The sequence below is a fragment of the Daldinia childiae genome (assembly GCF_008694065.1).
Source record: "Daldinia childiae strain JS-1345 chromosome Unknown Scaffold7, whole genome shotgun sequence".
NCBI lineage: Eukaryota > Fungi > Ascomycota > Sordariomycetes > Xylariales > Hypoxylaceae > Daldinia > Daldinia childiae.
Genome location: NW_022984648.1, coordinates 1,666,085 through 1,692,720, shown reverse-complemented (window position 1 = coordinate 1,692,720; position 26,636 = coordinate 1,666,085). Strand labels below are relative to the sequence as shown.

General features: G+C 46.8%; 7 protein-coding genes across 7 annotated transcripts; 5 read left to right on the top strand and 2 right to left on the bottom strand.

Moving 5' to 3' along the window:
• Positions 1 to 406: 406 nt before the first annotated feature.
• On the bottom strand, positions 407 to 955 carry GL218_06756 (uncharacterized protein; the record flags this gene model as incomplete). Its single annotated transcript, XM_033583482.1, has 1 exon — positions 407 to 955. The coding sequence occupies one exon, from the start codon at positions 953 to 955 to the stop codon at positions 407 to 409; it is 549 nt and encodes a 182-aa protein (XP_033433413.1).
• Positions 956 to 2,200: 1,245 nt separating this feature from the next.
• Positions 2,201 to 8,342, top strand: GL218_06755 (tryptophan synthase alpha chain; the record flags this gene model as incomplete). Its single annotated transcript, XM_033583481.1, has 6 exons — positions 2,201 to 2,972; positions 5,328 to 5,523; positions 5,581 to 5,905; positions 5,996 to 6,310; positions 6,365 to 7,368; positions 7,421 to 8,342. The coding sequence occupies 6 exons, from the start codon at positions 2,201 to 2,203 to the stop codon at positions 8,340 to 8,342; spliced, it is 3,534 nt and encodes a 1,177-aa protein (XP_033433416.1).
• Positions 8,343 to 9,388: 1,046 nt separating this feature from the next.
• Positions 9,389 to 11,171, top strand: GL218_06754 (uncharacterized protein; the record flags this gene model as incomplete). The annotated part of the gene is made up of 5 exons (XM_033583480.1): positions 9,389 to 9,538; positions 9,596 to 9,932; positions 9,987 to 10,426; positions 10,477 to 10,567; positions 10,621 to 11,171. The coding sequence occupies 5 exons, from the start codon at positions 9,389 to 9,391 to the stop codon at positions 11,169 to 11,171; spliced, it is 1,569 nt and encodes a 522-aa protein (XP_033433415.1).
• A 455-nt stretch (positions 11,172 to 11,626) lies between these two features.
• Positions 11,627 to 12,970, top strand: GL218_06753 (Replication factor C subunit 2; the record flags this gene model as incomplete). The annotated part of the gene is made up of 4 exons (XM_033583479.1): positions 11,627 to 11,742; positions 11,812 to 11,890; positions 11,959 to 12,747; positions 12,803 to 12,970. 4 exons carry the CDS (start codon positions 11,627 to 11,629, stop codon positions 12,968 to 12,970), a joined length of 1,152 nt encoding a protein of 383 aa, XP_033433410.1.
• A 209-nt stretch (positions 12,971 to 13,179) lies between these two features.
• On the bottom strand, positions 13,180 to 14,757 carry GL218_06752 (uncharacterized protein; the record flags this gene model as incomplete). The annotated part of the gene is made up of 1 exon (XM_033583478.1): positions 13,180 to 14,757. One exon carries the CDS (start codon positions 14,755 to 14,757, stop codon positions 13,180 to 13,182), a length of 1,578 nt encoding a protein of 525 aa, XP_033433409.1.
• Positions 14,758 to 15,380: 623 nt separating this feature from the next.
• Positions 15,381 to 22,097, top strand: GL218_06751 (Pre-mRNA-splicing factor brr2; the record flags this gene model as incomplete). The annotated part of the gene is made up of 2 exons (XM_033583477.1): positions 15,381 to 21,511; positions 21,566 to 22,097. 2 exons carry the CDS (start codon positions 15,381 to 15,383, stop codon positions 22,095 to 22,097), a joined length of 6,663 nt encoding a protein of 2,220 aa, XP_033433412.1.
• A 1,427-nt stretch (positions 22,098 to 23,524) lies between these two features.
• On the top strand, positions 23,525 to 25,808 carry GL218_06750 (putative pwwp domain-containing protein; the record flags this gene model as incomplete). The annotated part of the gene is made up of 6 exons (XM_033583476.1): positions 23,525 to 23,720; positions 23,915 to 24,452; positions 24,506 to 24,860; positions 24,911 to 25,147; positions 25,202 to 25,690; positions 25,755 to 25,808. 6 exons carry the CDS (start codon positions 23,525 to 23,527, stop codon positions 25,806 to 25,808), a joined length of 1,869 nt encoding a protein of 622 aa, XP_033433411.1.
• Positions 25,809 to 26,636: the final 828 nt, after the last annotated feature.

Genomic DNA, 26,636 nt, shown 5'->3' with positions numbered 1-26,636 from the left:
CATGCGGATTAGATGACATGTTACAATTAGTTGATTGTTGTTATACTTCACGGCGTATAACTCATCGTTTAACTGTTTTTATGTTCGAGCCTATGAGTGCCCAGGTATGGGATCTTTGCAACTGAAATTTCACATTCATTCTTTTACGTGGAAGTTAGCTAGAATCTTGTTGGAAGAAGTAACGATTAGATAAATTGACTAGACAAGTTATTGGTGCTATTAAGCACCGAGTCTCTGGTATAAATTTCGAGTTGACTAAATACGAGTGGTAAATTCGACTTGCAAGACTCCTAGGTGAGTATATACTCGCTAGTCTAAGTTTATATTCTTCCCTTGTTAGTGAGTACAGCAAATGACTACATATAGGTAATATAGCAATGTACTAGGCTAACTAAGTTGATGCCACTTATTTCAACGCTTTTTGCTTCTGTTTAACCAAATAAGCTCTTAAAGGTAGCAACCAGCTCGCTCCCAGAACGAGGAGTAAAAGTGGTACAGCAACCGCAAAGTACAACCAAAAACCACTACTCCCTGGAAAGACACTCTCAGACATGCTAAAGATACCCGTGACAAAGGAAAGGGGGACGAAGACGAGAGCGAGATACGTCAGCTGCTTTACGTGTGAAGCCTCGTCCATCGACCGACGCATGTCGACAAGCTGAACCATCGCCATCGTAACTGGAATTATCGCCTCTAGGGACCTACTATGATGTTCAATAGCGGTTATCAGGTGTTGAATGTCCTTGATTAACCAGGCTCCTGCATTCGCCTCGAGTGTCCCGAGCAGCTGTTCCTCAGCGCTCCAGTGCTCGACGAAATTTTGCATGGCGAGCAATTTCTGCAGGGTTTGAAATGCTCGCCGCCGCCATACTTGCAGATCGTTGATATCGTCACCCCGAAGAGCGAGGTCTAGATCCTTTAAGGAGTACTCGTAGTACTTGACGTATCTGTGCATCGTGGCTGAGTAAACTAAGAACTCTTGCAGAGCGAAACGCAACGGGTCCGAACAGAGTGAGATCATACTCGGCTTCCCTACGCGAAACGTGTCGGCGCGTACTATAGAAGCTGCGAGACGATCGAAATACGATAGTGGCGGTTTTCCATGTGTTTGCAACGAGATCTGAGCCGTTGATGGATCTGCAAAGCCCGCTCTAGGTTGGACATAACCATGCAAAGGCGTCTGATGTGCTATAAATGTAGGTGTATGATATCGATCACTGGTTTGCTGGACGATGTCTGCGGTAGTCGAGTCTACAATAATCAAACCTTTAGGATTCAATGATTAGGTGTCACTTTGATACTCGGAGAGGGGATCGATTTTACGCTTACAGATCCAGAACCCAGAGTTAAGGCGTTTTCGAAGCACGGAAGTACATGTACGAGCTAAGGCAATATTGACCCCTTTCAAGGGAGGCAATCTCTTGACAGCCCGCGGCACGCTGGCTGATGTGACGAGAGGAACATTTTCAAGTGAATTAAAATCTTGTTCAAGTTTTACCACCCGCTGGTAATGTATATGACAAAATTCTTGCGTCGCAGACTCGGATGGTAAAGTGGTTGCCCATAACGGTAATGGATGTCGTTCGACAGACCTGTAATCTGTTCCAAGATAGCCCGCGAAAAAGACTGGGTCGATGAAGAAGGTTTCTCCCAAATCCTGGACGTGGCAGGGCTGGATGTCTTCTATAATTAAGGTGCAACCGAGTATACCCTCATCTATCATCCCGGCAGCGGCATTGATCCTGGTGATAATATCACGTAGGTTAGGGTGATCAAGAGGCGGTAGCCTTTGCACTTTAGAGTATTTTGCATGTTCGATAAACTTAATCTGGGGTTGTCTTTGAGATATCTTGGGGGTATCCTGAGAAAGAAATTGTAATAATGGCTGTAGGCCTGGGTTGGTCTCGACCTCGGTTTTTACTCGTGTGATGTAAGACATTGGTTCCGAACAAGAAGTCAGAAGAGTGAGTATAGAGTACTATAACAGCTATTATAGTTAGTTATATATAGTTCAAAATTCTAGTATATTTTGCAAGGCTACGATGGATAAGCAGAACTGCTGACCACCTATGCAATTTGTATGCGAGTGCCACGTCACATCGTCTCCAATTGGGCTGCGTATCTTGAGTAGGTAAGTAATTAAATGTGAAGGCTCTACAGCATCGTCCACCTGTTGCACCATAATTACCATTTAACAGCAATGAGCATGGCGAGCACTCGGGATGAAGCATCTTCAATCATTAACTCATTCGTGAGGGGTTGGCCGGAAGAAATAGAAAAATATGAGAAACTCTCCAAATGCGCCGAAGCAATCTGCACAAAAAAGCTGGAGATAAATAAAATTCGTCACACTATTAAGAGTCGCCCGAAGGCGCAGAAGAATCTTGAGGATTCGATTAGAAGAAGGCAAAAAAGAAGACCCGAACCGTACAAGAATCGGGATGAGATAAAGCATGATATGATCGATCTTGCTGGGGTCCGCATCGCGCTTACATTCCCGAATGATAAGGATAAAGTGCGTAAGATAATTCAGGAAACCTTCGATCCGTATCTTAACCCATGGGACGACATCTCCTGTCCAGACTTGGAAAAAAGCGTCATCGATCGGAGCGGCATTAAGAGAAATCGTGAGAACGGAAACGATGAAGAATGGCCTCTGGGCCTGAAATCACTCCACTTACGCTGCAAACTAAAGGAAGACGATGAACAGTTCTCGGAATATAAAGGTCTCGCTGTCGAAATCCAAGTTGGAACCGGCTTTATGTATGCTTGGGAAGATGTCTATCATGATATCGTATACAAGCCATACTTCGGTCGGATCACTCCGGAGGAAGAACGATTTATCGAAATCCTAAACGGGCTGGCACACACCGGGGAGCTGGCACTCAAACAGCTAAGCGCATCGCTCACTTTAAGAACGGAGCTAGAAAATAAGCCATTCAAGCATCTTAACCATTTTAAGGAATGGTTGCGTAAGGCTCTTTTGTTAGAAAATGGTGTCGGTCTAGACAACCGGTTCTACAATACCAGGTGTCTTTACGATCTGCTGCCGTTGCTTAATCTCAACATGCCGTCTGATTTATGGCCGACGATTGTCTCTTCTCGAGATGATATTCTCCGCTCAAGGGATATCCTTAACATCTTGTCCTATGGGCGCGATGTTTGGTGGGATTCGAATCCGATAATCAACATGAATCCTCAGCAAGAAGTCTTACTCCTAGTAATAATGCATATTAATGCTCGGGGTCTCATTTATCGGCGCTATCGTATTAATCCATATCCAGTAGATTTGATGCGGCGCGACGTCTCTGCCTTCTTCCTACAAGTTTTTGGAAACCACAGTCGAGTTAGTAATAGATTAGTAGGCGAGACTATTATATCGTCTACTGAGCTCTTCGACTGTTGGCGGCGGAGGCTTGATTCGGGTCTGTGGGCCATGCCAGTGGAACGCATGTCTTTTGTCCTACTCTACGAACTAGCATTTGAAATTGCTTGCCGGGGCAGGATATTCTATGATCCTGATCATATACTCCCCCATGTGTTCAACGGTGCCGACGGTGTTGATATAAAACAGATTTTGAATTTTTTACATGCTGGGTGCGCAAATATGGTCCGTGGATTGAAGTTAGAAGATGAGAAAACAGGATGGTATTGGTTTGACTGGGACAAGCTTTTGGAATTGAACAACAGAAACCCCATTTTTGACTACGATGTCCTTGAACGCTTCGACTCTCTCGGTTTAATGATTTCTGTCATTAATAGCGAAAGTCTGTCACGTTCTGACATTGATCTCGAAAGTTTGTTGTTAACGTAATAATTATAGAGGTAGGGCACAGTATCGATTTAAACGTAATAGAACCTTAGCATATAGTATCCACTTTTATTATGATAAGTTCTCGTTCAAAGTCTTACCTAAGTCTAACCTAAGTCTATATTTCTACTTTAAAATATTAGAATCGTTTCATCTTCTATAACTCCATCTGTCATTAAATATGATGATATTATTCAAATCGTAATAAATCTTATAGACAGCTCCATCCGGAATTGAGCCGCACTAAGAACGTTGTATCGTTCCACGTCGCGCAGCAATCTACTGCTCCTACCCCCGAGACTAAAGTGCATCCTCGGGTCTAGACCTTCACAGCTGAGCTTGGTTCAGCTTCAAACAGCTCATCGTATGATAACGTCCGGATGTTGAGCTAAGGTACCTAAGAGGTAGTTTTAGAGCGCCCTGAATCGGTGCGACTACTCGGTACCTCTTAGCGTTCGTAAGCAATATCTAGAGTCTAGACAACATCAGCCGTCTTGACAAGACTAGCGGATATTTGTTTCGTAGGCCGGGACTAGTCTTGCGGAGGTGGCGGAGTGTTCAAACTTGCGGGATGGCTTTATACGTTCCACGCTCCTGGGTTCTAGATCAGCGGGTTAGTCATTGTGCCTAAAGTATAGTTTACCTTCAAGCCCAACAACTCCGAGTATACTAATAGAGAAAAGGACACTATCGCCGCCCGCCCAATCGCCCGCACCGCATCCTATAAAATTCGCTTCTACAGAAGAGCTAGCCTATCAAGCGAGAGCAGTTTATCACAATGCTTGAGGGTAAAACAGTACTTGATTTAGGTGAGTGTGCTCTTCTGTAGGTGGTGGGTGTTGTCTTGCGTGGGTTTCTATAGTATATACCTTCCACTCGAAGGTATCGTGACGAAATGAATACATCATATTTGGTAAATCCTATGCATATATGAGTTGATCTTCTTTAATTTGACTTTGAATCTATTTTTTATACTGCTAATCGAATACCTGAATGTAGTCGTTCACGTCATTTGGAAGATCACTTACTTCTGGTGCCGGAAGTGGGAAGCACCGGTAGACGCTATATGTGAGAGACTCGAGTAGAGTCCCTCTTCGTACATACCGAGGCAGCTGATCTGCTCCTTATCGTATATCGTGCCTCGTTGTAGTGTAGACGCTATTAGATCTTCGCGCCGCGCTTGCACTCGACTGGGTGGGTATATTCCCAAATAGGAATCCTAGACGTGTTTAGCATGCAGCTACTGGAGCTGAAGAGAATCTAGAAGGCTTCTCTCTAGCTACGATGGATATCATAGCTGTCGGGTGGCTAAAGTCTCGAATCGCTTCCTACGCCAGTGGACTAGAACCATGACTCGGTGAGGGAGACGCTGGATTCAAAAAGCACCATGCTTCCCATCAGATTCTTGATGATGTTGTACGGACAAGCAAAGAGAAATTCTACTGCCGCCAGTCTTCTCTTCGGTACAACATGCGTCTCCTTCTCTTCCTGACGCTGACAGTGTCACTCTGTCTAGCCCTCAGCGAAGATGTCTTAGATAAACGAGCCGCAAAATGTGGGATCAAGGGTAATCGTATCCTTGCAGCCTACTACAGCACCCAACAAGCAAGCTTCGCGGTTCCAGCTCAATGCGGTGCTTTGTGTGCATCAAAGATTTTGTGCCAGAGCTACGCAGTCGAAAATGGCAACTGCCGCCTCTATCTGTTACCTGTGTAAGTGTTTTGTACTATACTCAAGGGGAACATATGATGGGACTAACCACTCTATAGTATCAAGATCATAACGCAATCCCTGCCCGGGAACAACGTTTTTTATGACAGAGCCTGCGCGACTAGCACCGACATGTGCGAGGTTAATGGCTTTAGGTTATTGACTCCGGCATTCTCGACTTCTAACGGGATTGCCGACAATACCTTTAAGGGATGCTCTGCACTTTGCAAGAAGACATCGAGTTGCCAAAGTTACTCTATCGAACTTGCAGCCGGTGGAAAATGCCGTCTATATAAAAAGGCTTTGGTTAAAGACTTCAGCCCAGACCCGAAAAATGTGAACATTTATTGGGATATCAACTGCCCACGAGCAGTTGGAAACTCGGTAAGTACCTAAATTTACCAAAAAAAGCTATATTCCCTATATAGAGAATATAGTATTCGATAAGTTGAACTAACAATTCTCTTTTCATAGGGACCCTCTCTGGTATTTTCAGGCTCGTCGGCTACTAGTGCCATCCCTACGATCAGTACTGTAGACGAAGCAGTGACATTCACATCAGGACCAGCCCCAGTCGCCTTAACAACTGATAGTCCACCATATGTTCCATCCGGACCTCTAGTAACGCCGGATGATGACGATGATTTCATAGCAACGTACACGTACGAGCAGTTCGAGCTACCTACCGTGGTTGCCGAAGGATCACCTCCGATCACAACTGGTCTTGCCCAGCCAACTGCTTTACCGTCCGCGCCGTGCATGGTAGAGCCTGGGTCCCAGGCACAGTTCGTGAGTTAATACGCAATTCTCCATGTGAATGTCCTTGAAGCTAATCTACTACAGACCGTTCTCAATGAAAACTTCATACCGATAGTCAGCAGGACATCTAGCTCGATTGGCCCTCTGCTACAACCTACCAAGGCTCCTGCTGCTGACGACCCAATGCTCAACCCGGAGACCTTCACCGTGCCTGGCTTCTACCTTCAAGCGGCAGCGGGCGTTTCAAATGTTTACGATATGGTATATGCTGGGTCGGCTACACCTCAGTTTGTCGCCATGACCAATACTGGAGCCATTGTTCTCGTGGGAGCATCCACAGGAGCTAGTTTCAAGAACAACCGTGTCACGACCATTTTCAACGTCGACTGTTACGGTCGCATATCTATCACACAAGGCGGCTCCGGATACACCTGGAGTACCGACGGAGCATCGAGCAAATTGACCAAGGCCGCGAAACCTGCAAACAATATGAAGGCCCTCCCTAAGAGCATCCCTGCGGTGGACAGCGAACGCAAGAACCGTAGGCGCAACAAACAGCTAGCAGAAAGGCTCACGAAGCGCTCATACTCTGACGGCCCTGCCCCCAAGTGTCCCTCTTCGCCTCCTAACTTAGTAGCTAGGACAAAGCAAGGCTACGAGTTGGGCCAAGGTAACTTCTGCGAGAGCCTTAGCGAGTATTGGTCAATCAGTCCCTTTGACTTCGACGGATCATGCGCTGTTCAAAGTCTCTGCTACGACCAATGCGAGAACTACGGCTGGCAGAGCTGTACCGGCATCTTTGGTACTATGATGATCCTTTCATGCTTGGATGCCTTCGACAGCTGGTGGGAAGTCATTCCTGCCATTGCATGTGCCGCGCAGGCAAGCTATTTCACTGGTGTCGCTGCGACTAGCAAGGGTCGCGATCTTTTCTACAAGTCGCAGGCTGCTATGTGCCGCTGCTTCTGCTCCAGCCCTCCTGATACGTGTATCTACAACAATGGAAACTTTTATTGTGCCGATACACACGGTAATGATGACGCCAACTGCGGAAACTGTGGAAGACAATGTGGCCCGAACTCAAAGTGGTATGTTCATCTGTATTCATCTGTTGACTCTCGTATACTGACCTTTCTTTAGCCATGGTGGAAAGTGCGGATGCCCGCAGGACCAGTGCGGTAGCACATGCTTAGACTTCAGGAATAACCCTAACAACTGCGGTAAATGCGGCAACGTCTGCAACCCGTCCTTCTGCCTCGACGGCCGATGCTACGCACCCCAGCCGGGCGAGTGTACGCCCGAGCAGAGCGTCACGAATGGCGACTTCACCAGCTGGTGGCCCAGCTTCACTAACTGGACGATGGCGGCGTACCCCGGCTGCGCCTTAAACGACAAGATCAAGTTCGAAGGCGTCAACTACTTGGCCAACGGGAAGAGCGACTCGGCCATTTCAGTAGAGATGTCGAGCCTGCCAAGCCAGGGCTGCGAGGCCGCCATGGTCCAGAAGAAGGTCAAGATGTGCCCCAGCATCCAGTATGACTTCACGTTTGCTATGGGCTACGTCAACCAGGTCGGCGGTAGCCAAGTTGTCAGCAACGCCGACTGCACCGTGCGCTGGCTGACCGGCACCCCAGCCTCCTGGACCGGCACCGACGGCTTCCAGTCCTCGCCCACGTACAACATCGGCGTCAGCAACCCTAACTATAAGACATTTGGTCCGTGGAGCCTGCACGTCTCGGAGAACGAGGTGGGTGTTACCAAGGTCAAGAAGGATCTCTTCGTCGACTTGACGGCTGTTATCCACTGCGCCGGCCCCGTTAACGGCGCGGGACGCTTCGTCATCAGGGATATCAAGATGAGCCCTGTAGGCCAGGTCAAGGCTAGGTCTCTAACAATTGGCGAGGAGAAGGCTGATTACGTCGTGCAGCGAGCCGCTGCTGCTACAAATGTTACGGAGAAGCTAGCGCCTTATTTCCCGGACCAGAAGAAGGGTGAGGTGCTTGTTGTTTCTTTCGAGAAGAACGCTACGGAGAAGAGGAGCCTGCTAGAGGGCTCGGCTTGAGCTTTGCGGTGGAAATCGGCATGTATGAGTTTATTATGGATATTGTGATGGAGTATAAAATGATACGATACGATACGATACGATACGAGATGAGATAACTTGAAGCTATTTAATGATATTTATATTAATGACTAAGATGCTGCCTTATGAATGTAGAAATATTTGAACATGAATAGATATTATATTTAAGCTTATTATTTATGATAATCTGATGATAATAAATGATGATTTCATGTTATGAGAAGCTGTATTGGGATGTGAGGTTATATTAAAGTTTATAGGCGAGTTGTACTATAGTTCGCTTGTGATACTAAGAAAAGTATATTCTATTAGTTAGTAAGAGAAAAAAATATGTCGCTATTGATAAAAGTAATGAGAAATATGATAATAGTCTCTGACGTATATGAGATAACTGACTAAGGTAAAAAAAAAGGATGACACAATATCTCTAACCTACCTATATTACAAACATGTGATTCTATCATTCGATGAGCGAAGTGTAAATTATTAGGTATGTAGGTAGGTACATACATGGATCTCGAATTATATTTTTAAGATAATGGGGCAACAGGCGAAAAACAATTAACCTAACCGAGACAATTGAAGTTCGCGATCTTGGATGCAATTATCAAAGGCCAGGTGACCAGAAATTTGATTTGAAGCTATCCCAATTAGCATCGATGGCTAGGTACGCTAGCCTGTAACTTGCGGCGAAAGCAACTCCCTGTCCACCAAACTTGATCTTAAATGTGGGGCTAATCGAGAGCTATGCAATAGTCATGACGTAGATATAACGCGAGTCGTTTCGGTGGCCGGAGCAGATATTCCTATAGGTAGGTAGCTGGTGTAACTTCTTTGTTTCTCTATTATAATGAACTAACCTACGTACGCCGTAATTGTAAAATTTAATATTATTAATATAACTAACTAATACCTATACTTACTTACCTACTAACTACCCTGCGTGTAGTTCTTGTTATACGCTGTTGATATATTTTTTATCTTAATAGTATTCAGCGTTGCGCCGAGAGCGCTTAAGCTGCAGGATGAATAAACTTTGGGGAGGATCCAGGGTCCAGGACGACAGTCCGCGGGACTCGCTGGATCAGGAACGAGAAAATGCGCCGAACGAGCATACTCGTTTACTGCCGAATAGAGTCGACAGCACCAATTACTTAAGTCCGGATGATCCAGCGGTAGGCAATACTTCCAATGTTTCTATGTGCATCTAACTAATACTTATATACTGCTAGGTTTCGCCGTATAACTTATGGAGTGTTCGAATTGTTAGGTATCTTACCGTCCTCTTCGCCATTCTTACATTCGCATGGTGGATTATCTTACTCGTCTCAACCTTCGTTACGCCTCCGGGTTTTCATACGCGGGGATCGGGTTTCTTCGCTTTTAGTTATGCTAGTTTAACGCTGGCGAACCTGCTATTTACACTCATATTCTTCGCTATCCCGTCGAAACCGGTTCGAATATTGAGTGTAGTTTTGGGAGTGTTGTTGTTAGTCAATACTATCTTGTTGCTGTCTGTAGAGAAGACAAGACATGAAGAGGGTTGGGTTGGAATGGTTAGCGTGCTATGTAAGTCTATACTCTCCCAAGAACAGGGGGTTTAAGACTAATGACATAATCTAGGGGCGTTTCTTATGGCTCTCTGGACCCTACTCACCGATCGTTTGGTTGAATGGGGTAAAAATGAAGAGGAAGAACGGCTGACTGGCCGGGCCGAGACACGTCGTACTCTAACCGAGTGGACTGCTGTTCTGCTGTCTACTATTTCCATGGTCATACTTAGCCTTGTCGTCCTTCTAACAACCTGTACTCTTATTCTCCGGGGCCTCGATGCTGGGTTAGCACCGCCAGGGGAATTGTTCTGGGTAGACGGAGACAAATACATGATGCATGTCTACTGCCATGGAAACAAGACCAATTCGGAGGGTAACAAGTTACCAACCGTTTTATTAGAAGGAGGGGAAAGCCCAGTTGAAGACGGCCTGTGGCAATTTGCCGAAAATGCAGTCAACAACGGATCCATCAGTCGATACTGTTTCGTTGACCGTCCCGGATTTGCTTGGGTAAGTAGGTGGTGGCTGATGATAAATATCTAATTACTAACACGCAATAGAGTGATACCGCACCTTCGCCCCTGTCTGCTGGAATGGCAGTTGAGGCTGTTAGCGAAGCCTTGGCTAGAGCTGGAGAAGATGGTCCTTGGGGTAAGTCCTTATTCGAGACTCTGTTTAATGACTGTCACTAACACGTTTGGTAGTCCTCGCGAGTGCTGGTATTGGTTCCGTATATTCACGCATCTTCTCTGCTCGACATGGTGGCGACATCAAAGGACTACTTTTCATCGATCCGCTCCACGAAGACGATCTTGACGGCGTAGGTTCACCTAGCCGAGGATTCCTACTCTGGATACGGGGTATAATCTCACCCCTTGGTCTCGATCGTATTCCGGGAGCTCTTTTCAAAGGCCGAACCAAGGAAGACCGCATATGGGGGCAATCCGCATACCAGACAGGGAAATATGTGTTTACGAAGTTGCAAGAAAATCTGGTAGCCGATACGTTGTCGAAACGTGATCTGGCTAGTAGCACAGCGATTCAAAACCCGGACGTCCCGTTGAGTGTAATCAGCTCTGGGGACATGATCCGCAGAGACAGTGGATGGGAAGATAAGCAGAGGGATCTTAGCCATGTCACACACAAGTTGAAGCACTGGGATATCGTTAATAAGGCGCCGCATCGAGTCTGGGAGACGAGCGAGGGGCGCGATATTATTGAAAAGAGATTGAAGCAGTTGGTGCGTGCCGCATAGATTGATGCGAAGGGGTATTGTAATTATTATTTCTGATTTTGCATTTCAAGAGAGCGTAGCACGTATAAGCATAATAATGAAAAGGGCTTTATAGTTTGTGTATAGGATTGAAAATGAATGCTATAGTTTTACTTCATGACATAATTGGTGTTGGTGTTGGTATGTAGCGGTATCGTTATCATAGCACCTACAGGGAGAATTAGGCACTCTTACATGTACCTAGGTACCCGGGTTACACCGCTTTCCTATCCCGTCTTTTAATTGACGTCGAGCAAATCGAAAGCGCGTTCTTCACGCGTCGGTGGGGCTTTTTTTATGTTGGACGCCTTGGACTAGGTTTAATTATTATAGCTCTATACAACTATTTATGGCAGTTAAGAAGTCATTCCTTATCGCATTCGACGAGATACTTATATTAGATTATTCAGTATTTTGATTGTTGATTGAACTACGATATGGCCAGCTTCTTCGATCTAAAGGCGCGCAAAGCTGCCGCGGCTAACGGCGCAACAACGTCCAAAGTAGAAGAGTCTAAGCAGAACACCAGAAAGCAACCATGGGTGGAAAAATAGTATGTCTCTTTATAAGTTGAGTCATTGAAATAAGATAATGACAGAGGAGCTAACTCGTATTTAATAAGTCGTCCGAAAACCTTAAGCGATGTCACAGCTCAAGATCATACGGTGAACATCCTCCAGCGGACGCTTCAAGCCTCTAATGTAAGCCTATAGCCTATACTTATGAAACTAGACAAATGGTCATGTTTCTAATATTATAAAATCTCTAGCTTCCTCACATGCTCTTCTATGGTCCTCCCGGAACGGGTAAGACCTCCACAATTCTCGCCCTCGCAAAAGAGCTGTACGGACCCGAGATGATAAAGTCGCGTGTCCTCGAACTCAACGCTTCCGACGAACGAGGAATCTCTATCGTACGAGAGAAGGTGAAGGATTTTGCACGTATGCAATTGACGAACCCGCCTGCTGGATACAAGAACCGTTACCCCTGTCCACCCTTCAAGATCATTATTCTCGACGAGGCGGATAGTATGACCCAAGATGCCCAGAGCGCCCTTAGACGAACAATGGAAACATATAGCAAGATCACCCGATTCTGCCTAATCTGCAACTACGTCACTAGAATTATCGATCCCCTTGCGAGTCGATGCAGCAAGTTCAGGTTCAAGAGTTTGGATCAGGGCAATGCGAAGAAGCGGTTAGAGGAGATTGCTAGTAAGGAGGGTGTCACAATGGAAGACGGCGCTGTTGATGCGCTTATTAAGTGCAGCGAGGGTGATCTGAGAAAGGCGATTACGTTCTTACAGAGTGCGGCGAGGCTGGTTGGTGCTATTGAGAAGGGGGATGATGAAGGAGATAAGATGGACGTGGATGACGACGTTAGGATTGTCACTGTGAAGATTGTGGAAGAGATTGCTGGTGTCATACCAGACCAGACTATCTCTACGTTACAGAAGGCGATGCAACCTAAATCTGCTGGCGCGACCTATCAGGACATCGCGAAGGTCGTGGAAGAGATGGTTGCGGATGGATGGAGTGCTGGACAAGTCCTCTCTCAAGTAAGACCCTCTCCCCCCTTGCTATTATTGTCGGCCTACTAACAGGAGTTTACAGTTATACCAAGTTGTCATTCAAGATGAGATGGTTCCCGATATAGCGAAGAACAAGATAACCCTCGTCTTCTCTGAGGTGGATAAACGATTAGTCGATGGTGCTGATGAGCATTTGTCTATTCTAGACCTGGCTCTGAGAATATCAAACATACTAGCTGGAAAGAGTTAAACGTAAGCTTTTTAAGAAGCATAATGCTCAAAAATTTCTACTTGACGAGGATATAATATAGCACGTGGTGAATGTCATAGCATGCGGCGTTAGGTGTACAAAACACGGATGTATTTATTATGAAGATCCTCAGTAATAGAGCTTTGCCTATATTTACAAGGTGATGCCCGGGTAGATCTTAGCTGTGATAGAATATTCGATTATGCCCTTTACTCATTTATCAGCCCAAGATTCCCATCCAATTTCGCGTAAATGCTCTGTCCCTTCGGCTTCTCCGCCTTCTTCTCCCTGTTCTTCCTAACACGCGTCCCGCTGCTCCCCTCATCCTCTCCTACCCACATATCACCCTCAGCACCACCCTCCTCTCCACGAGACTGTTCCGGCGCAGCCTCTTCCTTATTAAGCAGTTTGCGGACTTGATCCAAAGCCTGCATGGCGTCTTCAGCCGCCACCTGGCCCTCCTCGACTTTCTCGAAGACGGCCTCAAGCGTGGCGATCTGCGCCGAGTGTGCTGCGGAAATCCAGGGCTCGATCTGGTCCGTCACGTTGACCTTGCTGACGCCCTTCGTGACGGAGCCGAAGCTTTGCCGCGGCTTCTCGGACCGCTTCGCTGGGTACTTGGGTAGTAGGTGGCTTTCTTCGATCAAGTGGTCTAGGATCTGGTTGAGGTCTTGTTGCTGTTTGGTGAGGGAGGCGTTGATGTGGGATTTTTCTTGGATGAGGCCCTTTTGCTCGCGCGAAATGGCTTGTAGTTTCTCGAGGTATGGTGTTAATAGGAATGCCTCAGAAGCTGCGTTGTTGGTATTGTTGGGCGTAAGTTCCTCGGGTAGGAATTGCTGCGGCTGCTTCTGCTTCTGTGGCCGCTGGAGACTTAGCTGCTCTAATTGAACCATAGAAGCCATGATTTCTTTGCGGAGGTCGACGTGCTGCTGGTATTCTCTCTGGATCTCAGCCATATGCGCCTCGTGGTCGAATTTTTCATCTTTATGTCGCGGCTTGCTGGGCGACTCGGAACTTGGTTCGTCCTCTTCACCGCCGGCTTTGCTTAACATAGTCTCGATCCAGTTTATGAGGCTGTCCTTCACGGCGTTAAGTGCCTGTAATTGTACTTCTGGCGGAAGACGTCCGGGGTCGATTGGGTTCTTAGCCTTTAATTTTTCGAAGTTTTGTTTTTCTTGTTGCGCTAATAGTTTGTTACGCAGAACCGCCGACTGGAGCCGCGCAAGGAGAGCTTTGATCTCGCGGTTTGGAGCGTCCCGGTCTTGGGTGAAACCCTCCATAAGTTCCTTGGGTAATTCGGGGAGAGGAGAGCAGCTTTTAAACATGACATCTGGATCTAAGAAGTCTGGAGCTGCCGCGGGTTGCTGATTGAGTTCTTCAAGATACTTGTCGACTATGCTTAGTCTCTCATGTTCCTGCTCTAAGGCATTGACTTCAATTTGGAGTTGGAGGAGCTGTGCCTGTTGATCTTCCTCAGGTGGAGGTGGGAGAGCAGCATTCGCTGCATCATGTTCCTCTTGTAACGCCGTAAAACTGGATCGTATTTCAATATTTTTGCGAGCTGCCTCGACATACTCTCGATAAGTGCCCTGCAATGCCTCGGATGGTGTGACGGTGGTTTCTAAGTCAACCAGAGACAATGGGCTGCTGAGCTGTTCGGTCCCTAGACTTTGAGCTAAACCTTGAGCTAGGTGCCGTCTCACAGCAGTAACCTCATCGCGAGGACGTATCCGGTGATTAAGAGCTTCGCGAGTCTGCTCACACAGTTTCTTATCCATAGTGTCCATGAAGAGTTGTGTTGGGTATTGATGCTAGACGGGGCTGATTTACAAGACTGACATTTATAATTTATAATAATAGTGAATTTCAAGTGGACCTCAGATATTATCGAGCATAAATAGCTAGATGCATCTATACTTCTTTTATACAAATGTATAGCCAGCTCTGTTTTCTGTTTACGAATTTCTTCAATAAGACGAAGCTACTCAAGTACGTACTTGTACAATATACGTTTTATTCATCTCTCAATATAAGCCCCACTCTTGCCTAAAAGACGGTACATTACGGTTATACACTGTACGTAACACTGTTTGGAAGTTTTAGCTTACCTTCAAGCTAAAGTTATCGTAGAACGCGAAAAGATCTAGCTTCATAAATTTCCCATTCCAAGGCGAATTGGCAACACTTCTCACTTGAACCAGCCAAGGAGCATCGAAACTTAATATAACGGAATTCTAGGACTCAAGAAAAAGGCCATTTATTCTGCATAGTATATTCTAAATGCTATATCTGCAGACACGCGCGGCGCCCTTGTCCATTTGATGAAATTGGACCTGCCGATACTCGTCTTTCCGCTACCTTATAATATTGCCGTCAACAAGCAAGCTTTTCAGCACGAAATACCCCCAAAATGGCGGACCACCATCGAGATGTGTCGCAGTACAAGTACTCGGCTATGTCCAACCTGGTTCTCCAGGCGGACAGACGGTTTGTTACGCGACGAACCGACGAGGCTACTGGTGACCCCGAGTCTCTTGCAGGTCGTCTGAGAATCAACGATATGGGCTCCAGGGTCGCGCGCGACGCTGCACCCAAACAGAAGAAGGCCACAGGCTTGCAAGATATCGAAAGGGGGAATGTACAAGAAGGCAAGGATATCTTAGCCCGTGAACAAAGAAAGGGTAAAGGTGACCCGTCGCAGATGAGAGGAACCGGTATCCTCGGGCAGACAGATCTGCTAGTTGAAGGCCTCAGATATCGACCACGTATACCAGCTACTCGTGCCACTTATGACCTCATATTAAACGTTGTAAGAAGTAATCTGGGTGATGTATCCCATGAGATTGTTTTGAGTGCAGCAGACGCTGTCTTAGAATATCTTAAAGATGAGGATATGAAGGACTTCGACAAGAAGAAGGAAATCGACGACCTATTAGGTGCGACTTTAAATCCTAAGCAGTTCAACGAGTTGGTCAACCTCGGAAAGAAAATTACAGATTATGATACCCAAAATGACGACGAAGATATGGATACAGGAGCAGGTGCCGCCGAAGGCGACGAAGAACTCGACGAACGTCAGGGTGTCGCCGTTGTCTTCGATGATGAAGAGGAGGACGAAGAAGCAGCCTTGGTCAACGAAATTAGAGACGACTCTTCGGATGATGAAGCAGTCTTCGATAAAGATGAGCAGGACTTGGCTGGTCTGGAGGAACAGGCAACGGCTGGAGGTGCCGGAGAAGACCGAGATCATGAAGAGGCGGACTTAGCTGATGGTGAAGAAATGGTAATTGATTCCGGTCTGCCTGATACTAAACGTGGAGGGTCTTCCAAGGAAAAAAACTATATCCCTGCGCGCCAGATTGACGCCTACTGGTTACAAAGAGAGATTGGAAATATCTACACCGATGATCATATCCGCCACGAGAAGACCGCCCAAGCTTTACATATTCTTTCCGGAGAGCCTGATGAGCCTGGTGGGGACGAGAAGCAGCTAAGAGAAGTTGAAAACGAGTTGATGGAGCTTCTCGACTATGAACATCATGAGGTTGTTCAGAAGCTTATCGAGAACCGAGAAAAGATCGTATGGCTCACGCGTTTGGCTAAGGCAGAGGGTGATGAGGAAAGGGGTGTTATCGAGCGGGAGATGGCTTCCGAAGGCGTCAGGTGGATCCTGGATGAGCTTCGAGGTAAAAAAGCTGGTGATGTTGCGAAGAAGATGGAGATCAAGATGGACATTGATGTATCAGCATCGTTCAGCACAGCACCAAAGGCTGAGCGAGCGGAAGGTCAACTAGTCGGCGGACTTCAGCCAAAGAAGTTCATCAATCTCGAAAATCTCATATTCGACCAAGGCAATCATCTTATGACAAATCCCAAAGTTAGACTCCCCGAAGGCTCGACCAAGCGGACCTTCAAAGGCTACGAGGAGATCCATGTCCCCCCACCTAAGAAACGGAACCAAGCAGAGGATACCAACATCCCCATCACCGAAATGCCCGAATGGGCACGTGTGCCTTTCAGTTCAGCTAAATCTCTAAACAAAATTCAGACCAAGTGCTACCCGACCGCGTTTGAAGACGATGGAAACATGCTTATCTGCGCACCGACTGGCAGTGGTAAAACGAACGTAGCTATGCTGACTATTCTACGGGAGCTTGGGAAGCACAGGGATCCGCGGACAGGAGATATTGACTTAGATTCTTTTAAGATCGTATACATTGCGCCTTTAAAGGCTCTAGTCCAGGAGCAGGTTGGAAATTTTGGCGCACGCCTCAAACCATATGGCATTACGGTAGCCGAATTAACTGGTGATCGCCAGCTAACCAAGCAGCAAATCTCCGAGACGCAGATAATTGTTACAACCCCTGAGAAGTGGGATGTCATCACACGAAAAGCTACAGATCTGACATACACCAATCTCGTGCGATTGATTATTATCGACGAGATTCACCTTCTACACGACGAACGTGGACCCGTTATCGAGAGCATCGTCAGCAGGACCATCAGGAAGACAGAACAAACTGGGGACCCTGTTAGGCTCATCGGCTTGTCTGCTACCTTACCTAACTACAGAGATGTAGCTAGCTTCCTTCGTGTAGACCCTGTTAAGGGACTTTTCCATTTCGATGGCTCCTACAGACCGTGTCCTTTGAGACAGGAGTTTATCGGGGTTACTGAGAAGAAGGCCATTAAACAGCTCAAGACGATGAACGATATTACATACAATAAAGTCATCGAGCATGTGGGTACTCACCGGAACCAGATGCTCATTTTTGTCCACTCCCGAAAGGAAACTGCGAAGACCGCCAAATATATCCGAGATAAAGCTCTCGAGATGGAGACCATCAATCAAATCCTGAAGCATGATTCAGGCTCGAGAGAAGCTCTGAATGAGATTGTTAATGATATTTCGGATGCCGACTTGAAAGACCTTATCCCCTATGGATTCGGTATCCACCATGCCGGTATGAGCCGTATCGACCGATCCGAAGTCGAGGGTCTTTTCTCTGCCGGTCTAATTCAGGTCCTTGTTTGTACGGCTACTCTTGCCTGGGGTGTCAACCTGCCGGCGCATACCGTCATTATCAAGGGCACGCAGGTCTATTCCCCGGAGAAAGGTAGTTGGGTGGAGTTGAGCCCGCAGGACGTCCTACAGATGTTGGGTCGTGCTGGGCGACCTCAGTACGATACGTACGGTGAGGGCATTATAATCACGTCACAAAGCGAAATGCAGTACTATCTCTCGTTGCTTAACCAGCAACTACCAATTGAGAGTCAATTGGCTAGTAAGCTTGTTGATAACCTTAATGCAGAAATCGTCTTGGGTAATGTCCGAAGTCGAGATGAGGGAGTAGAATGGTTGGGGTACACCTATCTCTTCGTTCGAATGTTAAGATCACCTGGCCTTTACAGCGTCGGAGCTGACTATGAGGATGATGAAGCCTTAGAACAAAAACGAGTTGATCTTATACACTCAGCAGCCACTGTGCTAAAGAAGTCCAATCTAATCACCTACGATGAGAAGACTGGGAAGGTTAAGGCAACTGAGCTTGGAAGGATAGCATCCCACTACTACATTACCCACGGGTCGATGGATACCTATAACAAGCTAATTCAGCCTTCGATTACAACAATTGAGCTTTTCCGAGTATTTGCTCTTAGTGCTGAGTTTAAGTATATACCCGTTCGCCAAGATGAGAAGTTAGAGCTGGCGAAGATTTTAGCTCGGATACCAATTCCCGTGAAGGAAAGCATCGAGGAGCCACACTGCAAGATTAATGTCCTGTTACAAGCGTACATCAGCCGTCTCAAGCTGGATGGTCTAGCCCTCATGGCCGATATGGTCTACGTTACGCAGTCTGCTGGCCGTATCCTTCGCGCTATTTTTGAAATTACTCTTCAAAAAGGCTGGTCCAACGTCGCAAAAACGGCCCTGGATTTGTGTAAAATGGCAGAGAAGAGGATGTGGCTAACCATGACGCCTCTACGGCAATTCCCTCGGTGCTCTCGTGATATTATAGCGAAAGCTGACAGATTAGATATCCCGTGGAGCAGCTATTTCGACCTAGACCCTCCCCGGATGGGGGAACTGCTTGGAATGCCGAAAGCCGGGCGTATTGTCTGCGACCTAGTATCTAAATTCCCGCGGGTTGAGATCCAAGCGCAGGCTCAGCCGATGACTCGTTCCATGCTTCGAGTTGAACTGTCCATTACACCCAACTTCCAATGGGATGATGAAGTACATGGATCGGCGGAGAGCTTCTGGATTGTCGTTGAAGATTGTGATGGCGAGGACATTTTATTCTATGACCAATTCCTCTTGCGCAAGGACTATGCTATGTCGGAATCGAATGAGCACTTAGTCGACTTTACAGTCCCCATCACCGATCCTATGCCACCTAATTACTTCATTTCTGTTATTTCTGATAGATGGTTGCAATCAGAGACGAAGTTGGCTGTCTCATTTCAAAAGCTTATTTTGCCTGAGAAATTCCCGCCCCATACCCAACTTCTAGACCTACAGCCCCTCCCAGTCGCTGCGTTAAAGGCGAAGGATTTTTCCAACTTGTACGAGTCTTGGAACTACTTCAACAAAATCCAGACGCAGACTTTTAATTCTCTTTATACAACGGATGACAACGTCTTGATCGGTGCCCCAACCGGTAGTGGGAAGACCGTCTGCGCTGAGTTCGCTCTTTTGCGCCTATGGTCGAAACCAGAGATTGGTCGCGCTGTATACATCGCGCCGTTCCAAGAAATTGTCGATATTAAATATCAAGACTGGAGCAAGCGACTCAGCCATCTGCGTGGTGGTAAGGAGATCGTTAAACTTACTGGAGAAACAGCGACAGATCTAAAGTTGCTAGAGAAGGGAGATCTCATCTTAGCTACGCCAACGCAGTGGGATGTTCTCTCTCGGCAGTGGCAGAGACGTAAGAATATTCTTACGGTTGAACTATTCATTGCCGATGAGCTTCATCTGCTTGGCGGTCCGCTAGGGTATATCTACGAGATCATAGTATCTCGCATGCACTATATTCGTACCACTGCTCAACTAGCAATGCGGATCGTTGGGTTGAGCGTTTCACTTGCGAATTCTCGGGATATTGGCGAATGGATTGACGCTAAGAAGAAGGACGTATACAATTTCAGTCCTCATGTCCGCCCCGTACCGCTCGAGCTACGTATCCAATCTTTCTCCATTCCTCATTTCCCATCACTTATGCTTGCTATGGCCAAGCCGGCGTACCTTGCGATCACTGAGTTATCATCTGATCAGCCGGCTCTGGTTTTCGTGCCGAGCAGGAAGCAAACGAGGTCAAGTGCTCGTGACATTCTTGCAGCCTGCCTAGCGGAAGATGATGAAGACAGGTTTTTGCATGTGGACATTGACCAGCTTCGCCCGCTCTTGGAGCGTGTTCACGAGGAGGCTTTGGCCGAAGCTCTATCGCACGGTGTTGGGTATTATCATGAAGCTCTCAGCCAGAGCGACAAGCGTATTGTTCTCCACCTATACAAACAAGGTGCAATCCAGGTTCTGGTCGCATCTCGTGACGTGTGCTGGGAGCTAGACTGCACTGCACATCTGGTTGTGGTAATGGGTACTCAGTATTTTGAGGGCCGGGAGCACCGGTATGTCGATTATCAGCTGAGCGAAGTGCTACAGATGTTCGGAAAAGCTTTACGAGCATCTCGAGACGGTCGTAGTAGGGGCGTTCTCATGGTTCCGGCTGTGAAGAGAGAATACTTCAAGAAATTCCTAAACGAAGCCCTTCCAGTTGAGTCGCATCTTCACAATTTTATGCACGACGCTTTCGTTACCGAGGTCAGCACGAAGATGATCGAGTCAGCAGATGATGCTATCAACTGGACGACTTTTACGTATTTCTACCGTCGACTCCTAGCGAACCCAAGTTACTACAGTTTAACAAGTCCGACGCATGATGGCCTGAGCAGCTACCTTTCTGACTTAGTTGAGACTACGCTAAAGGAGCTCACCGAGTCTAAGATCATCGACTTTGATGAAGATGACGGCTCGGTGGCCCCTCAGAATGCGGCTATGATCGCGGCATATTATAACATCTCGTACATCACAATGCAGACGTTCCTGCTTTCATTGAGTGCGAGAACCAAGCTCAAGGGTATACTAGAAATCGTAACGTCGGCTACAGAATTCGAGTCGATCCAGATCCGTCGGCATGAAGACAACCTGCTTCGACGAATTTACGATAGGGTCCCAGTCAAAATGTCCGAACCAGCATACGACTCACCGCATTTCAAGGCATTCGTACTGCTGCAAGCACACTTTTCCCGAATGCAACTTCCTATCGATCTAGCTAAGGACCAAGAAGTAATTATATCGAAGGTATTGAGTCTCCTCAGCGCGACAGTTGACGTTCTGTCGTCAGACGGGCATCTAAATGCCATGAATGCCATGGAAATGTCGCAGATGGTGGTCCAAGCCATGTGGGACCGTGACAGTCCTCTGAAGCAAATTCCTCATTTTACGCCCGAGGTGGTAAAGGTGGCGAACGAGTTCGGGTATGTACCGAATAGCAATTTTAGCGGTGAAGATGCTGACGTGTTATGCTCTAGAATTAACGACATTTTCGATTTCATGGAAGCAATGAACCCCGAAGAGAATGCCAATTACGGTACTCTTATTAAACGCCTCGGTTTGTCGCAGAGTCAGCTAGGCCAGGCGGCGGCTTTCACAAATAATAAATACCCTGATATCTCACTTGAGTTCGAGCTCATAGATGAGGATAGCATTCGTGCTGGTGAGCCGGCGTACATGAACGTCCAGATCGACCGCGAAGTCGAAGAGGACGGAGAGGTTGACACGACAGTCCACGCTCCATTCTACCCCACCAAGAAGGTGGAGAATTGGTGGCTGGTCGTTGGAGAGGAGAGTACAAAGATGCTGCTGGCTATCAGGCGAGTCACGATTGGCCGACAACTCAAGACTAAGTTGGAGTACACTGTCCCGACACCGGGCAAGCATGATCTGAAGTTATTCTTAATGAGTGACAGCTACGTCGGTGTGGATCAGGAGCCAACGTTTTCCGTCACGGTCGCGGAGGGCATGGATGTGGATTCGGATGAGGAGGAGGAAGATGATGAATAGAAGCCTCGTGATGTTGCTGTGGAACTTACTATGCGTGAGATCAAATCTATCCGCTGTACGAAAAGCTTACTGTATATATAGAAAACCATTCAAAGGCGATTAAAGGGTTCCCTGGTGAATTATCTTGGAAATAGGGATATATCAAAACTTTTACTACTTGTTCTAAGGTGTTCGAAACGAGTCATTTTCACTTTCTTACTTGAAGCATGTGCTATGTGGACGTTGGTGTGGTGTTAGGTTGGCTGGCAAGCAGGCTATCGGGCGATCCGGGGGGGCTGATGTCGTAGAGGGCGTCGTCGCGGCTCAGCTCACCGAGTATGGAGAATGGAAGCAGATGGAAAAGAAGGTAGAGGGGAGGGAATGTTATAGATGTAGGAAATTGAAACGAGAAGGGGGGGCTATGTTGATGAAGGTCGATGCCGGTTCGATGGCTACCTTTGCTACACCTCTATATGTAGGTACCTAGGAGGTAGGTAATACTGATGTACGTATGGGGGCGTGTTTCTCGGGGGGGTGGGTTGGCGTTACCTATGTGCCCCTTACTTAGGTACTTCTCACTCGTATCTACCTAATCTACCTAATCTACCTATCTGGACCACTAAGGCAAGCGGGAGAGCGGGAGAGCGGGCATGTAAACAAGTAGGCAGGTAAGAAAAAAAAAAGGAGGACCCACGTCCCGCGTACAGGCCAAGCTAGGAAAGGAAATAACCTACCTTTGCCTGTCTTCTTACCTTCCTTGTCTACATTAAAAACATTAGACTTACTTTTATTAAGCTACCCATATGCCCATATTGTCCATATGTTAGGTAGACTTACCCTCTCTACATACCTAAGGTCCATAGTACATTATACAGTACATAGGTACCTATACAACAACTAACACTGACACCTACCACTTATCTTCACTACTACCCTCGTGAACATTTACGAGACGCCATCTTCATCTAAGTCACGTGCTTTTTTGTTAAGAAAAGCTACTCGGCGTACATTCTACTCGAATGAGCACAGGCTTCCCATCTCGATCCTGGGAAATTTCTCTCTATTATCTTATTCATTTATCAACTTTTCTGCCTCCATCTTTTTTTTTCTTCTCCTCCTGTCGATTTTCCACCAACAAAACATCATCCCGATCGCGCCTTTCAATTGCAACGGTTCATCGACAACCGCTGTTAGTTGTTAGCCCCGATACTTTCTTAAGACTTCCCCAATTTAAAGAAAGTTGACTGGACGCGTTTTTCTACCTTCTGCTCTGCTGTGTCCAATTCTTGACCAACAACTTTCGCAGCAGCCAACCTTTCTCCCCAACTTTTTTTTTTAAAAATCTTTTTTGTACCTTTTTAATCGGCGGCTGGTCATCTTACCTTCACCATATTCGCATCGCGCCCATTGTCTATCCTATCACTGTACTTTCCGCGTGGATTATCAATATGTCTGACGAGACAACCGCGCAAACTGCCACCGCGCAGGCCCCCGATGCTACTTCTACTGCACCAGGAGACAATACATCCGATTCTGTCGCGCCTGTCACCGACGCGAAGCCAATTGATAAAGAAACCGCGCTTACTGCTGATGACGCCCAGACCAAAGAGGACGTCTCAACCGAAAAGCCAAGCGAAGCCAAGGGTAAGTCGCGTCCCGCAAACATTGCCACCGAAACTTCCCGATCACCGCAACACCAGTTATCCCCTTGTAAACACGTCATGCTTTACCACATGTCTAGCGCCGTTACCACATCCTTATTTACTTCTTTCAATTACAATCACAACTATTTATTACTCATATCTTGACTTGCTCAACTACTGACATCTTATTCTTAGAAGCCGTATCCGTAGACACTGAAACAGCTACAGCTTCTGCCCCGGCCGACGAGAAATCCGCTGACACTGACGTCGAGATGCCTGACCAGCCGGCCGAGAAGACCGAGCAGCCTACTGCTGACGCGAAGGTTGATTCGGACAAGGCTGCTGAAGATGCTTCTCACGTGGAGCAGGATGTGGCTGCTAGTACTGCTGACGGTGCTGCCGCCGACACAGAGTCAACGCCTGGGGACAAATCTAAGGCGCGTCGCAAATCTGCTGGCGACGCCAAGGGCAAGAAGTTAAACAAAAAGGCATCCAGAGCCAAAATTCTACACGTCGACGCGAAGCCAGGTGAACAGTACTTTGCCAAGCTGAAGGGTTTTCCTCCGTGGCCTATCATCATAGCTGAGGAGGATATGCTACCACAGAGCATGTTGAGCACGAGACCCGTTACGGCTGCCCGTCCCGATGGTACCTATCGCGAAGATTTTGCCGATGGCGGTAAGAGGATTGCAGACCGGACGTTCCCAGTCATGTATCTGCACACCAATGAATTGTATGGTGACTATTTAACCTTAAATATGGTGATTATGAGCTGACTATCTCTAGTTCCTGGACAAACAACTCCGATCTGAGCGAACTGGACCCATCTACAGTCGGGGATATGATCACGACTAAGATGCGTAAAGATTTGCAAAACGCCCATCTACTGGCTGCGGAGCAGAACTCCCTGGAATATTACAAGAACGTGCTCCGTGAATTTGAGGAGCAGCGATTAGCGAAGTTGGAAGCCAAGAAGGCTAAGTCTGTTAAGACACCAAAGAAAGGTGCCAAAGCCGCTGAAGCTGTAGCAGTAGATGAAGATGAAGACATCGAAATGCCTGATGCGGAAGAGGGTGATGATGCGGAGCCTATTGAGAAGAAACCCAAATCCAAGAAGCGCAAGGCCGAAGATGAGACCACCGTAAGGGAATACTTACCACCAGTTCGAGCCTCATGCTAATTCTGATATAGACTCCTCAACGCTCTGAATCCGTCAAGAAGCCGAAGATTAAGTTGACTAACTCGTCAACTCCGAAGGCCGCTAACGGCGTCCAATCGCCATCTACGAAAGACTCTTCCAAAGCCGTGAAGGTCAAGGCGAAGTCAGCCAAAGGCAGTAAGGAGAAGTCTGATAGCAAGAAAGAGAAGGAAGCTTCTGCACCTAAGGAGCCGGAGCTTAGCCCTGAAGAAAGACACGTACGCAAAGAGGTAAGTTATTACGACCCATCATTATCATGTTAGTTTATGCTCACAAATTTGTAGAAGGAGATATTGTTTTTGCGGCATCGATTGCAAAAAGGCCTACTCATTCGAGACCAGGAGCCGAAGGAAGAGGAAATGAGATCGATGTCAGAGTTTCTAGCTAAACTCGAGACCTTCCCTGATCTCGAAGTTAGCATCATCCGGGCGACCAAGATTAACAAGGTCCTCAAAGCTATCCTGAAATTGGATACAATTCCGAAGGAGGAAGAATTTGAGTTCAAGCCGCGATCACAGACGCTCCTGAACAAGTGGAACAAGCTCCTAGCTACCGACGAAGCAGCTCCAGCTCCAGCTAACGGCGTTAATGGTGCTTCTAGCAATGCTGTGAAGAGTGGAAAGGGAGCCGCTAATGGTGTGAAGGAGACCTCTGACCAGAAAGCAAGCTCTGAAAAGGAAGATGCCAAGGTTGATGCCCCGGAAAAGGACACGAAAGATGAGGTAGATAGCAAGGCTGAATCGGTAAGTGAAGAAAAGGCAGATTCGGAAAAGGTATGCTTAACATCGACGTCATTTTACTCTCATATTATCAAAGACAAATACTGATTGCTAGTAGAATGTCGATGCATCTATCAATGAAGCAGCAGCAGAAGTCGAGGCGACGGCATGAAGAGACAACAGATACTAAACTCGATGCGAAAACGATAACTTCCTTTTCAGTGCCTCGATTGAGCGAGGCAAACCAGGGGCGTTTAAGGGTATAAGAAAGGCAACATTGCTAGGTATGGCTACCGTTCTTCGGACGGTAGGCCATGAAGCCAAATGATGCATGCGACATTACAGTACTTGGGCTCGGGGTTGTATTCATCGTATGTAAATTAGGCAATACTTTTCATATCAGGTCATGCGCTGTACTACTCGAGCAGTCGATATTCAAACAGGAAGGGGGCCTCTCTTGGGGGAGAGAGGGAACGAAAAGGTCAGGCTCCTACGTTATTTGGTACCCCCTAATTAGTTCGTCGGCTGGTAGAGTTGATGAGCTCGGGATATTATAGTGGTTGCGTTTTCAGTTTAGGAGGTTTGTGCGGATTTCTCGGAAATTTTGCAGTAAAAAAAGTCACTACATTACATTAGCTACTATAGAATCATGTAGCTGTTGTTTCTATTTGAAGTGATGAGTGAGATATTAGTAAATGGAATATATCAAATACGACTATTGAAAATGAAAATGAATATGAAACTTTACACATATAATTTAGAATTGTATACCTCCATTGTACCAGTGTACCTAGGTAAGTACCTCTATGTAGGTGAAGGTTGGAGCTTGGGCCCATGCCAAGCTTAATTTTTAAGCTGCAAGAACAACCCCACCTTTAACTCTTCTAATAAAGTTCTAAGGCGCGCGTCATCAGCCATCAGTGCCTGATACTTGTGATTACTTACTTTACACCCGGATCCGTGCATATGTACAATTTAATCATCTTTCTCAATCTGATAT